Source organism: Prosopis cineraria, unplaced genomic scaffold (genome assembly GCF_029017545.1).
Source record: "Prosopis cineraria cultivar Desert tree isolate PC_DT_omini unplaced genomic scaffold, ASM2901754v1 PC14, whole genome shotgun sequence".
NCBI classification, from domain to species: domain Eukaryota; kingdom Viridiplantae; phylum Streptophyta; class Magnoliopsida; order Fabales; family Fabaceae; genus Prosopis; species Prosopis cineraria.
Window position 1 is genome coordinate 9,546,184 of NW_026555345.1, and position 18,155 is coordinate 9,564,338.

Genomic DNA, 18,155 nt, shown 5'->3' on the forward strand with positions numbered 1-18,155 from the left:
TTATTTGCATGATATTGAAGCTTGTGATATTGATTTTTTTTTTTTTGGGGGCTGTGATATCAGTGCCAATCACAGTTGAAAGCTTTATATGCTGAAGGGATTGAGGGATCTCATATGGAGTTTGCTGCTTACAACTTACTTTGTGTTATATTGCATTCAAATAATAACAGAGATCTCGTATCATCAATGTCAAGGTTAGTTACATCAGAGTTTGATGGCTGCACAAATGGTTTGTTTTATTTTTTGTATTTACACTCAACTATTGTGCTATGACCTAACCCTTTGGAGGCCATTGATTGCTCTATTGTTCACAAGATACTCAAATTTAAGTATAAAACATAGTTCGAAGGTAGCCTGGATGAAGCTGGATCTCCTCCCCCAGGCTGTAAAAATAATTTATTGAGAAATCATTGTGGACTTTGTTATAATGATGTCAAGTCTCAAACTGCGGTTCTTAGGCGTTAATCATGCTCATATATGTCATCTTCCAATGCATATAGAAGGCCTAGGATTCTAACGTCAAATGTTGATGATGCCAGGTTGTCTGTCGAAGCAAAAGAGGATGAGGCTGTAAAACATGCCCTTGCTGTCCGGGCAGCTGTAACTTCGGGAAACTATGTTGCATTTTTCAGATTATACAAAGCAGCTCCTAACTTGAACACCTGCCTTATGGGTGGGTACCCTGTAATTTATCTCTTTTGACATAGCTTGTTCACAACTTCTACCTTACAAGGAATAGACTTATTTCTCTGCCCTTTCACAGATCTTTGTGTTGAAAAGATGCGTTATAAAGCTGTGACTTGCATGTGCCGGTCATACCGTCCTACTGTACCTGTTTCATATGTTGCTCAGGTTCTTGGATTCTCAACTTCAATGGCTACAGATGTAGAAAGTAATGAGAAGGATGCAGATGCATTTGAGGAGTGTGTAGAATGGTTGAAAGTACACGGTGCCATAGTTATTTCTGATAGCAGTGGAGAAACTCTGCTTGACACGAAAGTATGTTATGGCCTCTACCTCTCCATTCCTTACTAAGTTTACTAATTGAGTCAGATCTAACCTAGTACCTCCGTAGCAATATATGAGCTTTAATTTCAAATCTAGAATCAACATAACATAGCTATATATCTATAGGTTTAGCCTTTCCACTTTCGTGAGGTATTGCTACCCCTAGGGAGCATCTGCACTTGTGGGGGCATTGAGTACCTGCTTTCTCTTCCCTCATCCATATGTCAATATATAAAATTTACAGAAAGTTGAAGTATTTGTAAGTTGTTGATAGAGCAATTCAACTTTAGACTTTGTGCAGTGCATGGAAAATCGTATCTAGTTACACTAAAGAGTTATTATTAGACTATTTTAGTTTGTTGGTTTATGCTGATCCCTGTTAATTTAGAAGTTACTCGTTTGAAAATTTGTTGCTAAAAAAAGAGTGTTTCACTCAATTCTTACTTTGTAAAACCTTCAGATTGTGTCTCCTTGACTTGAGAAATCAGTCTTCCATATAATCTATATATCTATGTAAAAGATGTAGGAAGCCGATGTGATCTAAGTGACATATTAATATTAATTGGCTTGTGTTTGGCTCCACCCCTAGTTAATATAGTAGCTATGAGAGAATATTCTAGTCATGTGATATCTCATTGACTCCAAAAATGGTTTTGCAGGCTTCATCTTCTACTTTATACATGCCAGAACCAGAGGATGCTGTGTCCCACGGTGACGCCAATCTTGCCGTTAATGACTTCTTAGCAAGGGCGCCATTATAACCAGGTTGGTTGCTCCAAGTTGAATACATAATAATTTTGAGATCATTCAGTGAGCTAATGCAAAAATTCTGGTGCGACCCTCAACAATCCAGATCGTAGCAGTAGGTTGTATCTCAAACAAGACTAGGAAGAGGCCATCTCTGAGCTTTCATGTAACTTTAGTCTCATCAGGTCAGGGAATTGTAAAGTAGAGTCAACTATGATGTGAGAGAAAAGGTATCCACATTGCCAAATGAAAGAAAATTGGCTTTTTAAGCCTTTGTAGTTGAATGAAAATTTTAGAGTGTTCTGAAGATGGTTGCCATTCTTTCCTGGTGTGGACAGGACTAATTAATGTAATTGAGTTAAAATTGCAGCAATAAAGAACATAAAATTGCCTTCTCTGTCACGATTCTCTCTCTCTTATTTTCAGTTACAAATGCCATAATCGATGCATCATGAAATAAAACCCATGTCTGCAGAAAAAGCTGAGACAAGATTGGTTGGCATATTTGTAAAATTGTATGTCCTTTGAGCGGGTGTATTTTTTACCATGGAGTAGTGAGAGACCAAAGAAGAAGAAAATTGAGTAAATGCTTAATGTCACTTTCAATTATATTTACATGTCTCATTCTAAATCTATAGGGTCATTAATATTTCAATTACATTGTTGCATGATTATGATGGGGAATGAATTAAGAAAGACGAATAAAATGAATTTAGGTTGTATTTGGATAGGTGGATTTAAGTTAGAAATTTGGATTTAGACTCTCATATTTGAAATTTCGTATTTGAAATTCATGGATTTTAAATTCTTTATTTAAATGATATAAAAAATTTTAAATTATAATATTAAAATTTTTTATTTGGTTCTAAAATAAAATTTTATATTTTATATTTTATATTTGAATTTAAAAGAAACTTGACTTCCACTGGGATCGAACGATTGACTTTCATTGGGATTGAACTGATGGCAACGATGGAGAACAGACTACCAACTTCAGCTGGGATCGAACTGACGGGGACGATGGGAATTGGACGATTGACTTCCACCGGGATTTGATGCTCGACATCCACCTTGATCGAAAGGCTAACTTCTACCGAGACTGGACTAATTATGGCCATCGAGGCCAAACCTAAGGCGACAATTAGGATAGGACGTTATGTCCCTATCATTGTCATTGGTTTAGTCCTGGTGGAAGTTGATCCTCCAATCCTCGACATTGTTGTTGGTTTGGTTCAGGATGAAGTCAGCCGTTCGGTCCCCATCATCATTGTAGGTTTGATCCAGGTGGAAGTCAGCCATTTGGTCCCTGTCGTCGTTGTCAATCCAGTCCTGGCGAAAGTTGGGCGTCCGGTGCCAGTCGTCGTTGTCTGTTCAATCTCGAAAGCCAGTTCAGTTTGATCGTCACCACATGTTCGGTCCCAGTCATCACTATCGATTTGGTCTTAGTGGAGGTCAGTCGTCCTAATCGTCGTCATCAGTCCGTTCCCAGTGACAGTCAGTTGTCTCATCCCGGTTGTCCTTGTTGGTCTAGTCCTGGAGGAAGTCGGTTGTCTAGTCCCGATCAACAGTGGAAGCTTGTTTTCATCAACTTCGGCGGACTGGTCTAATTATCGTTGGTTGGTCAATCAAGCTTTCATAGATTTGAGTCAAATTACAAAAGAGATTGAATTATAATTTGAAATAATAGGAGTTTAGAAAGGATTTTAAATTACAAAGAGATTGAAATAGAACTTGGATTTGGATTTGGGGCAATGCAAAATATATACATTTTTAATTATTCAAATAATGAATTTGGCTCAAATTCAAATTGAAATCCAAATCCATGTATATACAAATATAGCATTAGATCATTCCTCTCATTTTTTTTCTTATCATGTGATAAAAAATTGAACAGCTTAGATTCAATATTTTATGGAACTATTATTATAATGTAACATCGTCGGCAGAAAATATTATACAAATAACTAAATTTATGTTAATAAAATTTGATTTAAACCGTTGGCAAATATAGACTAACTGAAAATGGAAAATGTTTCATTTTTTATAAAGAAAGGTTTTTTGTTTTAAAATATGAGATAATTCTAAGAATATCAACTGATTTTAACTAATTTTGTTTAATTTGCATGAATTTGTTTACTTAGTTTTTTAAACATGTAATTAGTAAGATTATTCTATAAGTTAGTTCTAGAAAAGTTTATAGTTTATGGCATCAACAGTTTCTGAGATGTTTTGATATAATACGATAAACATATTACATTAACAAGTATTTATAATCGATTACATGATTTTTATTTCCGGCTTATAAAAAAAAGAAGTATGAAAAATCAATTTTATGATACAACTTCCAAGTTCCCTGTATTTTTGGCTCGCCTAAATGTTGCGTCATCTATTTCTGTCCACTGCTTGTTGTCATCGAGTTATTAAGAAAAATAAAATAACGATCGTTATTTAATTAACTGTATTTCAAATTTGAATCTCAGTTTACTTATTATATTATATTATTAAGCAGTGATTTTGTGACAATTTTTTTTGATCACAATAACAATAACAAGTAGCCTCATTAATAAGAGAGGTCAACTATATGTATTGCATTGCGTCATTGTGCATATTATCAACAATGTAGCATTTAAGTCTCGTTCTGCAAGGCTTTCTTTGCCCGTTTCTACAAGGCTTAAAGGATTTGTTCCACTCTTATCACCAATGCTTTTTATGATCTTCTTTATATATGTCAAAATTTTAAATAATTTTCTACTATCTTCTCAATAGATGTAATATTCACTTTTTTTTATATGTATTCATTATAGATTTTATCTTTTTGTGCATGTCTATTTATCCATGTTAATATCTTTATGTCTACTATCCTAACTTTATATTCTTGATGTCCTTTTAAAATTCAGTATTCACTACCATATAATGTAATTAGTCTTGTAACATTTAAATAACACTTTTTTTAAAACTTATGAGATACTTTTTTTATTACAAATAACTGTTGCAATCTTTTTTCATTTGAATCACCTAGCTTGTGTTTTATGTGCAATATTCCCATTATTTTCATTTTGAATAGTTGCTTTTAAATAATTAAAATTTTTCACTTGTGGTATGATTTGATATTTCAATCCTACTTTCAAGTCACTACTAACTAACCTATGTCAAAATTGCAATGCAAATACTCCAACTCACTCCTATTTAGGCAAAAACATTTCAACTCCAAGGTTCTTCTTTATGATTCAAGTTTAGAGTTAGTTTCTTCTACTAACTCCACAGTAAAATTTATATCATTTGCAAAAAACAAGTGAGAATTTCCTCTTAAACATGCTAAATGAGAACATCTAAAACTAGGTCAAATAAGTAAGGGTTTAAAGATGATCTATGATATAATCTAATCCTTATATAGGAAATTTCTTTTTTTCACCATCAAATGTTCTTATATTACTTGCCGCCCTATCATACATATTTTGCACGTCTTTGATATAACCGACTTGAACCCCTTTTTTCCCCCATAAGAATTTTCAAAGTATTTTTCTTAATACGTGATCATAAATTTTTTCTAAATCATTGAAAATAATGTGTAAGTCTCAACCTTTGCTTCAATACTACTTTATCAATTTCCTTAGTAGATAATAGCTAGATATATCACTTCTGTCATAGCCTTTCCTAGTACAAAACTAAATTAATTCTAAAAAATACAAGTCTTCGACCACAACCAAAGTTCAATAACTCTTTCATACAATTCATAGTATGACTCATTAGTTTAATCTCAATATAGTTTGCACAATTTTAAATATCTCTTTTATTCTTGTAAATATGAACTAAAGTGTTTCTCCTTCATTTTTAAGATATTTTCTTGGACTAAAATATCTCATTAAATAGCTTAGTTAGCTATAATACCTCCTCTTCATCTAAATATTCTCATACTTCAAAAGGAATGTTTTCTTAAGTTACTAAATCTTAGAAGCCCTCTCCATCATTCAAAAACTTGTAAAAGTAGACTTTTCATCTATCTTTAATATCTCCACTTGTAATCAAGAATTTTCCTTCATTTTTTATGCAATGTACTTGTTCCAAGCATGGTTTGTAAAATTAGATTGAACTGACAGGTCAAACTAGTAAACTAGCCAATTGTCCCGTTTCATTTGGAGATTTTTTTGGGAACTAATCAATTTGAGTTAACCTAGATTAATTCATCCAATCCCACGGGTCAGGCAGGTTGGGTGAGCTACCTTTTTTTTTTTTTTTAAAGCTCTAAAACGCGTGTAGCAAACCCAACCTCCCTTTCCTTGACCTTAGCTTAGAGCCAACAAGCAGTTTCCCTTCCCTCAGCATTCTTAATGCTGACCCAGCAAGCAGCTTCCCATCCCTTGACTTTCACTCGGCATTGACTCTGCATCACCCCCTTCGGCCTCCACCATGTTGTTTGCTCACTCTCGTTGCCTTTCTTTCTAGTTTGTACCACTTTCCATGAGTTTCTTGCTTCAATTCATGTTCAAGCAGGTTAACAGGTTGCGTGCGTCATATGGAAAAGACTAAAAGTAGTGAAATATAGCCAAAAGGTTCAGAGTTTGAGATTTGAACGCAAGGCGTTGGGTCTCTCAAATATTTTTATATTAATGGTATTATAAATATTTTTCTTGTCTTTTTTTCCATTTTATGGACAAATGAAAATAGAACAGGGAGAAGAAGGAAAAATATAATTATTGTACTTATACGTGGCATTTTATGAGATACCAAGTATAAGATAATGTGTTTTTACTTAAGTTATATTAGTTTATTATGATCAATTTAGTTTCAGTTTAATCTTGATTAAACCCTTAATCTTTGACCCCTGATTTTGATCAATTCAATGACTAGTTTAGTTTTTAATATGTTAGTTCCAAGTTTCTTAATTTCCTTTGCTTATTTTTTGCAATTTTATAAAATTTTCTTTTTCCATTCTTTGTTTCCAGATCATTTTAAAACTTCTCAAATACCTACTCCACTCATCGCTTTTTTAGTCTCGTTTTTCATGTCACTGCAAAAACTCCTTATTCTTCAATCCAAAACCTTCTGATAGGATTCAAAATTTAGTCTTATGTGTATAATATTCTCTTGTGTGTGTGACAATTAGTTTGTAAAAAAAAAAAGTACTCATTTTATTTAAAAATATAAAATATTTTTAATTAAATTTTACCTTAAACTAAGCAATTACTTGTATTTAAACTAACTCTATTTTTCAATATTTACCCTTGTTTAAAGATGTTTTACTCTAAAATAAATAAAAAGTAAGTTATTCAATAGAAATACTTTTAAGCAAAAAGTCAATTATTATATTTTGAAAGATTAAAAATATCTTATATTTTTAAACATTCAATCCTTCCAAAAATATTTTATATTTTTGAACAGCGGGAGTTTATAACAGTTATTGACAAATTCATTTTCTAGTAAACATAAGTATAAGAAGTAGGTTAATAATAAAGAATATCTCTTTTATAAATAGATCTCTTTCAATTAAATTGCTATATCCAAACTATGTCATTTTTAACAATTGTGTGGACCACTAAATGACAACTTTTTCCATATAGTTCTCTAAAAACTATTTAACTAGGGGTAATAATTCAGAAAATTATTATGCTTCTATACCAATTTAATTAATTAAATTATATTTAACTTAATTTTTAATACCCATAATATCCGAAAAAATTATTTTTTTAATAAAAAAATCAAATAATAGTATTAATAATAAAGAGTTCTACAAATGGGAATAAAACAGAAAATCGCATAAAAAGAAAAAAGTCAACTAGGCCACTGAATTATTACTATTTTCTTAATATTATCTACCACAAAACTGCACATGTTTAAACGAATAGAAATTAATTTGTAAATCTCAGTGACTTATTGGTCAGAAAGAAAACAATACACACACACACTTATTGATTAAAATTAAAGGAAAAGAAATTATTCATTACGTGAAGATTGAGGCCACACACTGATCTTCTCCTTCTCATACTTCACATACAGAGCTGAAACTGCTGCCACGAAGTACATCTGAATCAGCACAATCGCCGGCGTGTGGTAGTTGATCACACCCTTCCCCGTCGCTAGCTCCACCAGCAACAGCGCCGTCAGGCCAAGGATCGCAATCCGACCGTTGAGCCGCTCGCTGTACGGACTGAACCCGATGTCCACCTTTAACCCGCCCGACACTGACTCCTTCAGCGGCACTGGCGGAAGGTACACTCCCGATCCCGACGCCGATGCCGTTCCCTTCCTCGATTTCTTCACCTTTCGCTGTTCCGCTTTCTTGCCCGTCCCGCTCCGGTATCGGAGGCGGAATTCGTTCATGCGAGTGTCGAAGTCTTCGTCGGAAGCCGGTGCGGAGGATTCGGATTGGTCTGATGAATCGGAGGGAGTTGGTTCCGATTCAGTGGCTTGGACGGTGAAGGAACGGAAGGGTTTGGGTCTGTGGATGAGGATTTTGAGAGGAGAAGAAGAAGAAGAAGAAGAAGGAAAATGCTGAGAGAGTTTTGGAAATGGCATGGACAGAGATAGTGATGTAATAATGGTCGCCATCTTCGAGCTTGTTGGTGTTGGTTTGGAACTTTGGATAACCCTCCTTTTCACCAACGGTATTCTCTCTCTCTTCTGTGTTCTTTGGTCGAGATAATTTTGAATTTTCTGGCCAAGAAATAAAAAAAAATCCTCTATTTTGAATTTTATGCATTAAAATAATTAGTTTAATATTTTGTTCGGCCCACTTTTTAAACTTAAGTTTAATTGTTTGTAGGTATTCCTACACATTTTTTTTTTTAAGTTTCTTAAGGTATCTATGTGGCGACCATAAAAAGACTAATTTCTTAAAAAATTTAAACCTCATTTAAAGGATTCTCCTCTCTCATGTAATATTCTTCGTTGCTTAAAAAATTTAAACGACATTATTTGCATTGGGTATTGCAAATGATAAAATAGTTTTGCAAAATGTGATGATTATTGTGTAGTTTATTTGGACTTGCTTGGTATGTGTCAGAGTTGTGCATGGGCAGGGTCGGGTAGGGCAGCCCCTTAACCCGATGCGCTGCCCTAAATGTTTTTGGGCAAGCAAACCAAACCTAAAGCTTGACCCTACTTGAAAAATGCTCGATTTTAGAAGGGTCGGGCAAGCAAGGATCAGGCGTCTCGAGTAGGGTCTTTAGCCTTATCCAAAAATTCAACATGAAAAAGCCTAAAACAATACACTACTCGCATAGTAGACAGTAGACAATACAATCAAACAACTAAACTTATAAATAACTTATAGGATGATATTCCACCACTAACAACAATAAAAGAAGTGAAAAATAGAAGATAAGCATAACATGATAAAATGCATGACAACACAAAGGGATTTATCTAATAATTCAAATATGGTCCCAGTCATCCATAAACAAAAATAGCCTTTTAAAAGGCCATAGATCTATCTTTCATAAACATCAACCATCAAGCCATCAACCATCACCATAATAAGTTTTCAAAAGCTACAAGTCAAATAGTCTAATAATTCAAAGTTCAAACATAAAGTTAATCCTAAAAAAAAAATCCAACATAAACTAGACAAATTGAGTTGCCAATGTCCATTTGGCCATTCCTCCTTTAAGGCTAAAGCTAAACTGCTGAACCATCAAGAATCTAAAATAAAACAATAAAAAGAATTAAATTCAATGACAATTTATAAGAAGAAAAATAAATTAAGTTAACAAAACTACCATATTGAGCATTCAAGCAACAATCTTTGTCCCTCTTTCAACCATCCACAGTCATAGTATCATATTGTCCTCCTTCAATGATAGTAGTTACTTCTAAAGGAAAAAGAAATCAAATTAAAAATATGTCCAACACTAAACAATAGCTAAAATCAATATTCACAGCACAAAAAAATAGAAAAAAATCAAATTAAATTAAAAATATTATCAGATTGAACAACATGATCTGTCTCTTCAAACTTGTCAAATTCACGCAACTTATTAGCAAGTTCCATCAGAGATGTTCCAGGTAGGAGCCAATTTTGAGCACTAATCAGTGCTTCAGTTATTTGAGGAGATAGTGAACTCCTATATTTTGATCAACTACTCGCCCTCCGGTGCTAAAAGCAGATTCAAATGTGACCGTTGACATTGGAATAGCCAACACATCTCTGACCATAAGAGAAAGAATTTTATATGTAGATGCATTTGCCTTCCACCATAACAAGAGATCACAACATATGTTTTATTTTTTAGCCGTCTTCGAATTCTTTCACTCCTTTGAGGTATCCTATGTTTTCAAAACTTATTTTTCCTCTAATATAAAGGATTTGATTGTTTTAAACTCATTGTTATTTAGAAAACTTAGGATCCTTTAAATTTAGACAAAAACTTGGTAATCACTTTTCTGTATTAATCTTTTGATTATCATGAGTTCTAATGTTAAATGTGTTTAGTGAAGTGAGAATTTTACATTGTGTTATTTTGGGTCAAGGTTTGATTAAAAGCATTTTTGGACTTTTGTTGATGTTTTTAGAAGGCTTTTGAATGAAAAAAATCAAGTACAAAATGAATAATTTTCGTTAGCTGCAAAAATAGTGCAAAATTGCTAAAGTTGTCCCAAAGTCGCGACTTTCAATCGGACTTTCACCACTGACAGCAAAATGCTCCATTTTATTTATCTAAAAATGCTTGGATATGATGCATATATGCTGTGAACTCAAACTAGAATGCATTCTTCTCACATGAAGACACTTTAGGAGCTTTGTTGTGCTAGGGTTTGAGCTTTGGATGAGTTGGATCCAAGAGTTAAAGTTTTGAAGAGATTTGAAGCTCCATTTCTTTGGTTCCTTTGTTTCTTCTCCATTTCTCTTCTTGTAATCTTGTCATGCATGTGAATATCTTATGTATTTGTAGCTTTTTAATATTTATGAGTAGCTAAATTCTTTACTCTAGGATTATTTTGAACCCTTGTATGAATTAGCATTAAGTTCTTCCTCTGTTTTTGTGATTAATGATGTGTATGTGTTTATTTTACTCTTTTCTTAATGCTTCTAAGCGATTGGCCACCATTTAAATGTTGGATTTACTTGATTGATACTTGAAAGGGCTTGATTGAGTGTAAAACTTGGATAAAATAGTGCAAGAACTTAATATTTGCATGTTGAATGAATAGTTTTACTAGTAAGATAGAAATATATTTGTTAGCCTTGCATAACTACATTAGGGTTGGTGTTTAAAATTGAATTTTATTAATTGTAACAAGAGATTGGGCAATTAATTTAACTAAACACTTGTTCACAACTTAAGAAAGCTTGTCCGAGTATTTTTAGAATCTAATGTTAGACTTATTTTCATTAAAAGCATTTATGAGAGGGGATAATTTTGGTGTTATGAAATGCAAGGGGGATAAATTATCCTAGGTCCCAATTAGTTTGCAAAATCAACTTTTTCCTACTTGTTTTTGGCTCAACTTGATTGAATGTACTTAATTTTTTGTTTGATCATTGTTTTTAAACAAATTCTTGAAAGAACGATACTTTACTTTCATTATATTATTTGCTACAACTCATGCACTTATGGTGAGCAACAAATTCTAAGCTAGAATAGTCATAATTTCCAAGCCAAGTGGGTGCTTTCCTATGACTAGTAGGTTTAGCATTTCTTAATTATGTACTGTCATGTGAAGCATTGTTATTATCATCAATACCATACACGGGTTCATGAACAGTATGCAAGGGAGAATTAAAACTAATTTATGAACCAAGAGTATCATCAAAGATAAAGGGATCCTGAGATGTTATCTTTACATGGCCTTGTATAGTAGAACTAGCTTTTGAAAGAGGAAACTTATTTTCAAAAAAATACAACATCTCTGTAAAAAAAATTGTCATTTTTTAATGTTGTATATAAGATGCCTCTTTGATTATTTGAATGCCCTAAGAAAACACATCCTTCAGGTCTAGGTTCAAACTTGTCTAGTTTTTCTAGAATTTTGACATAAGCTAAACACCCAAAACTTCCAAATTTGATAAATTAAGTTGTTTCTTGTACAAAATCTCATAAGGAGTTTTATAATGCAAAGCTGTAGAAGGGAGTCTATTTATTATATAAACAGCAGTTCTAATAGTTTCCCCTAAAATTTAAGTAGGATTTTGGCTTGAAAAATTAATCTCTTAGAAACATCTAGTATATGCCTATGTTTTCTTTCAGCCATCCCATTTTGTTGTTGGGTGTAAAGACAGCTGGTTTCATGAATGATACCATTTTAAAATAAATAAGTAGAAGCATCATGATTTACAAAATTAGTACCGTTATCACTATGAATGTGCTTGATTTTAGTATTGAATTGCTTAGTTATGAGACAAAGGAAATTCTTCATATGGTAAAAAGTTTCATGCTTGTTATGCATTTGATAAATCAATATTGTTTGAGAGAAATCATCAACAATTGTTAAGAAAAATTTGTACCCTTGATGGGTTGGCTCTTTGTATGGACCCCAAACATCAACATGAAGCAACTCAACACAAGAAGTCATGTTTGTTTGACTAGAAGGAAAAGGCAATCAATTATGTTGCTTTATAGCAAACATCACAATTAGAAACATCAAGAGAATATAATTTGTCTTGTAAAGGGGTTACATGCCAAAGTATAGAATTTGAGGGGTGTCCAAGTCTTAAATGCCATATGGTGTTTCAAAGACATGATTATTGGAAACATGATTACTAGGAAAAATAGTAGAAGATGAAGGAAGATTGCCATACATCACATATAGCCTTGATTTTATTTCACTAATCTTTTTGGTTCTGCTGCTAAAGAGATCTCGCAGCATACAGATGTTAGGGAAAAATGCCATAACACATTGCAGTTCTTTTGTTAGGTGAAATATAGAAATCAAATCATAATAGGTTCCTTGAGCATATAGAACATTATGCAAAATATCATCAAAAAGCCTAACACTATTGATGCGTGTGACAGATAATTTTACAGCATTAGGGATTTTAATTTTAAAAGGGGGTCTAGTATATTTCTCATAATTATCTAGGAAATCTAAAGTGTTCACAACATAACAAGTGGCTCCAAAATCTAATAGCCATTATGCGTAAGTGTGATGTGAAGAGGATAGAGTAAAGGTATCCAAACCTGAAGAGTATCCTGGGTCTTTAGAAGGTGCTCCTCTTATTGTGAGGGCTTCAACTGAGAGGCTCTTGATTCTTTCTTCAGGTTCTCTATAATTTTCTCATAGTCCTTGGGGGTTAATAGTTGGCATTCAAATGAGGAATTCAACTGTGATTTGGACGCATGTTGAGATGCAAAGCCTTCAACATGATTAATTGGTCTAAATTGAGTACCACACCCTCCTCCTCATAAGTAATTAAGGGGAACCCAACAATTTGAAAACAATTGTCCCTTGTGTGTCCCTGTTTGTGGTAATAGGAACATTCATTGGAGTAGTTTCCTTTAGAACAACCTCTAGTAGTCATGGCAAAATACTCAAAAGATTAGAGAGACGATGAGGAAATAGATCATTGAGCCTCTTCTTGTGAGATCATTGAATACGCTTGATTAACCGAAGGCAGAAGACTTATGAGGAGAATCTGACTTCTTTGGTTGGTATGAATTATGGAGCCCTATGAGGAATTGAAATCGTTTTACTGCTGAGTGTTCTTGACATACTTGATAGAGGAGTTGCATTTACATGTCATAGAAGGGGATCAATGGTGGCATATTCTTCCCATAACTCTTTTAGCTTTGTAAAATAACTAGAAATAGACATACCACCTTGACTAAGAGAGTTGATGAGAAAATGAAGATTGTAATTCTTCATTCTGTTCAAAACATTAATACACTTGTGCAAGTCTTCCCAAATATGATGTGCGTTTTCTGAAAAGGTGATAATTGCGAAAATCTCTTTGAGATTGAGTTGATTATCTAGGAAAGAACGACGCCTTACAGTGGTCCCACTAATCTTGAAACTGCTTGTTTTGACCTTCTCAATTGTGAGATTCATCCACAGTCCAATCTTGTTCTTCGCATTAAGCATTATCCGTATTTCACTACTCCAGATCCCCTAGTTGGTTGTTTCGATAAGCCACTGAACGATAAGAGTAGAGGCTTGATTGTTCAATAGATGGAGATCAAGTGGGTGAGTTAGATCTAGCATGGAAGCAAAGGATTGAGTTTCTAGTCTCAAGCATAGTGTGGCTTGGGAAGAAGTAACAGTGTCCAGTGAGAAGAAAGAAAAAGATGATCGATGATGAATTGACAGAGTAGGTGTGAAGACAACGATAACATCAAGAATGACGAAAGAAAAATCTCAAAGCTAGGGAAGAGAGGTATTGGGTTGATGAAGAATCGGGTTAGGATAAACAAACCTGGCTCGAGTATGATGTTATGAAGTTAATAATTTTGAATTTTTTGAATAATACTAATCTCATTCATTCAAGCCTTTTGGGATGAAAAATACAATGTCAGGCATTTGCCTCTGTTACATACTCTAACTAAACCTGGGCACAAACTAAACTATTATAGCCCAGCTAAAAAACAAGAAAACAAGAAAAACAAAAAAAAACAAAATACAATAAAATGAAAATAAGGAAGCAAGGCACGCGTGCCCAAAAAGGAACTCAACCAAAAACCATTAACAACCCATATTCATATATTAGGTTGCAAGAATACTGGCCCAATTAACCTTTAATTCTTAACACCGTTTCATATTAGAAAGCTTGTGAGTTCCTTTAACAGTCATTCCAGAAGGATCCTTGGGATCCACATCTTGAGCGGTCGTCCTTTACAAAGGATCCACTGAAGCCGAAGAAGGCATCAATGGAGCCAATGAAGGAAAATGTGGAAGAAAACTGCTTTTGTTGAAGAAGGAGGAAAGGGTGGTGTATAAGTTGAAGTTGTGGCTTTCCGAGAAGAAAAGGACATTGTCATAAGAAGCAGAAGTCATATGGCAGAAGGAGATTACAAGAGGTGCACAGGTATTAGGATCGGAATCGATTTCCATGGTCGGAGATTTTGTTGATGAGAAAAAGTTCAGTAGTGAGTATCCTATACACTCACACTTGCATGTTCTATTCTTTTACAATGTACTGTCTCTTTTGACAGATCTTGTCATCATCTACTTAGGCTACACCTTTGAGCGAGTCACTATGTAAATCACAATTGGTCTAAAGAAGCTAGTAAAGCACTCAAAGGTGTGGCTTGAGGAGACGATGATGGGATTTTGCATAAGAGACCTTGAAATGAAATAGGGAAATTTCTCTGGGGGGTATTTCCTTTCATGTTTTGAAGGTTTAGAAGGGAAGGTTGACGATGACCTGTAGAAGATCTTCTATTTCTTGCTGAGGGTGACGCCATCATTAAATTTTTGAAGCAGGTGAAGACTGAAGAGGAAGAGGAAAAAATGTCTTGTTTTGAGAATGGAGAAAGGAGGTTTAGTTTTTTATTTTTTATTAATAAATTTTCTGACATAGAATGCCATGTTTAGTTGAACTTTTCCTATTAACGGTCAATGTCCTCCAATTTTAATGGCAAGTCAGCTGTGCACTAATTTTGAAAGAAGGGGGTGATATTGCACCAATAAAAAGGTAAGAATATCAGTTGCTTCTTGTAAAAAAATTCTAAAAAATTTTGTCTTTATTTTCGCACGAAATCTAACCCATCTTAGACCCCTTCCTCTCATTTTCCCTTTCCATTCCTACATATTAAAACCCTCCCCATTGTCATGAATACCCATGCTATCATCGTAAGGTTGCCACTAGAGCTAAGTAGGTTGCCTAAAAACCTGAGATGCCCAAACTAACCCAAGCAAAATTTTCCCCACCTGAAGAAGGAAAAATCAGCTTGAAAAAATTAGTGCAAAGTTCCTACTTATCCTCAAGCTTCTTTTACTACTACTAAAGCCTCTTCTGATTCTCAACCTTCTCCGTCATTTTATATTCCTACTGATCTTCATGAAGCCCTCTAAATTCCACACTGGAATAAAGCTATGACTGATGAATATTAAGCCCTCCTTAACAATAAAGCCTGGACCCTTGTTTCACCTCCTCATGACAAACCTATGATTAGCTGCAAAAGAAAATCCTAATGGTACTATAAACAATTATAAGGCATGCTTAGCTGCAAAAAGGTTTCACCAGACCTATGGTTTTGATTATAATGAGACATTCTCCCCTATTGTTAAACCATCCACAATTCGTACTATTCTCACTCTAGCATTGCATAATTCTTGGTCCATTTCCCAAATTGATGTTAATAATGCCTTTTTAAATGGCACTCTTGAAGAGGAAGTCTATATGAGTCGCCTGTTTTTATCTCTAAAAATCCTCATTTGGTATGTTGTCTCCACAAGAGTCTCTATGATCTTAAACAGGGATCCAACCTAGTTTCACATTAGCTTCTGCTCTTCACAAATAGGGTTTTTTCTCTAGCAAGTGTGATCCTTCTTTGGTCATTCATCATTCCTCCTCTTACCCAACTTATATCTTGGTCTATGTTGATGATATTTTGTTGACTAGTACTAATTCTTCTTATATTGAGCAACTCAAAAAATCGCTTTATTTTGAATTTGCTCTAAAAAATCTAGGTCAGCTTCATATTGAGGTCAAACATCATGATTCTAGTGTCCTTAGTTTATCACAACATAAATGTATTAATGTTGAATTCCAAGGGTGTCCCAACTCCATGACTACTTCAGCCTAACTCACTCACTAGGATCCTGAGTCATTTTCTAGTGCTTAGCTTTATCAATAATTAGTTAGTGGCCTCCAGTGTGTGACTATTACACGTCCATAAATTACATACAATGTTGATATGGTTTGTCAGTATATGCAAGCTCCCAAAGCAAGTCACTGGAGAGCTCTTTAAGTGCATTCTCATATATTTACGAGGCACTATTACTCATAGACTGGGTTTCACTAAACAACCTACTCTTGATCCGTTGGCATTTTGTGATGCTGACTGGGGTAGTGACTTCGACGAAAGGCGTTCTACCTTTGGTTTTTGTGTGTTCTTTGGTGGCAATTTAATTTCTTGGGCTGCTAAGAAGCATCTTGTTGCTCGATCAAGCACTGAAGTAGAGTATCGGCTTTGGCAGGCGCTACTGTAAAATTGTTATGGTTCTACAGTTTATTGTTTACATTAAAGATTCCAAGGCTTCGTCATGTTCCTCAAGTTCTCTGATAACCTTAATATAATTTTTTTTTGATCCAGAAATCCAGTTCATCATCGTACAAAACATATGGAGTTAGATATCTCCTTTGTCAAACAAGCTTTACAGCATCAATTACTAGTTCATCATATTCCCTCAACTCGACAAGTTACAAATATTTTTACCAAGCCACTTTCGAGTCCTCACTTTCATCTTCTCAAGTCCAGACTCAAATTTCAGGGCACCTTGAGTTTGAGGGAGGCTATTAGAGAATAATTAGACTGTTATAATTACTGAACCACTCGCTTACTCTCTTGAATTACCTCACACGTGTTCTTTGAGTCACTACACAATGTATGTATATCATGCCTATGTGTATTATCAATAATAAGATTCAGTTCATATTTTCTCATTTTCCCTATTCTCTCTTAAATCTTGAATATTGTTCGGTGAAGTTGATGATAGCTATATTGGTGATAATTGAATAAAAATATTTAGAAAATATGTTTTCTTCTCTTGAAATTCTGAGAAATGAGAATTTATGTTGAGGGAAGATGATTCATGGGAAAATAAAGTTGTCGGTCAATGGTTTTATTTTAAATGAATCGTATAAGATTATTCCTACGTCCTTTCAAGTGTTTTACGACCCAAATGATCGGACCGCCCCCCAATAGAAAAGCGGTTTAGTTTGATTCATTAACTCGTTTTAGCAATTGACCCATTTTGAACTGTTTTGAAGACATGGAATAAACCCGGAACCAAAACAGCTGGACAGTTTTGGACCATTATGATTCTAAGATTTTGTTGTTGCTTTGTAACCTTTTCCTCTAGCTGTTAGCTAGCCAATTTCAATTAAAAAAAAAGAATATGTTAATGAAAATTATCTTGAGTCAAAGTATATGAATTTGGATCCTTTGTACACTCTTTTTCAATGCATCTCTCCATATCCAATTTCATCCATTCATTTAATTATAGTTTTGATTAAATGGTGTGAGATTGCTAATTATGGCATTAAAATAAATAGGTTATTCTCTATCATCATTTAAATGCTTTTTGAACATAAGATCACAATGCTAATCAATGATAACCATTAAATGAATACTATATTTATTTTAATGTTATAATAAGCAATCTCAAACCATCAAACTAAAATAATAATTAAATAAATGGATAGGATTGTGTATGAAAAAATGTATTGAGATAGAGTATAAAGAGGATCTAAATCTTGTAAAAATAGAGAGTAATTGATGAGTTATTGTAGGATTTAGAATAAG

At 33.9% G+C, this 18,155-nt stretch overlaps 2 protein-coding genes and 1 long non-coding RNA gene across 7 annotated transcripts in view; 2 read left to right on the forward strand and 1 right to left on the reverse strand.

The window, feature by feature from the left end:
* Window positions 1-2,157, forward strand: part of LOC129293755 (SAC3 family protein A) — a 29,507-nt gene extending 27,350 nt beyond the window's left edge. For 4 of the 5 annotated variants that reach the window (XM_054931852.1, XM_054931854.1, XM_054931855.1 and 1 more), the window contains 4 exons: window positions 64-194; window positions 540-673; window positions 764-999; window positions 1,668-2,157. In XM_054931852.1, coding sequence (XP_054787827.1) covers window positions 64-194; window positions 540-673; window positions 764-999; window positions 1,668-1,769 — 603 coding nt within the window. In that variant the 3' untranslated portion in view covers window positions 1,770-2,157. The remainder of the gene's footprint in view (window positions 1-63; window positions 195-539; window positions 674-763; window positions 1,000-1,667) is intronic. The other variant, XM_054931853.1, reaches the window with a different exon arrangement.
* A 3,614-nt stretch (window positions 2,158-5,771) lies between these two features.
* Window positions 5,772-8,368, reverse strand: LOC129292909 (uncharacterized). The gene is made up of 2 exons (XM_054930611.1): window positions 7,698-8,368; window positions 5,772-6,225 (listed from the first exon to the last, which is right to left on the reverse strand). The coding sequence occupies exons 1-2, from the start codon at window positions 8,299-8,301 to the stop codon at window positions 6,044-6,046; spliced, it is 786 nt and encodes a 261-aa protein (XP_054786586.1). The 5' UTR covers window positions 8,302-8,368; the 3' UTR covers window positions 5,772-6,043.
* LOC129292910 (uncharacterized) lies at window positions 8,217-17,288 on the forward strand. Its single transcript, XR_008589035.1, has 2 exons — window positions 8,217-8,357; window positions 16,944-17,288. It is a non-coding gene; the product is annotated as an uncharacterized LOC129292910 (long non-coding RNA).
* Window positions 17,289-18,155: the final 867 nt, after the last annotated feature.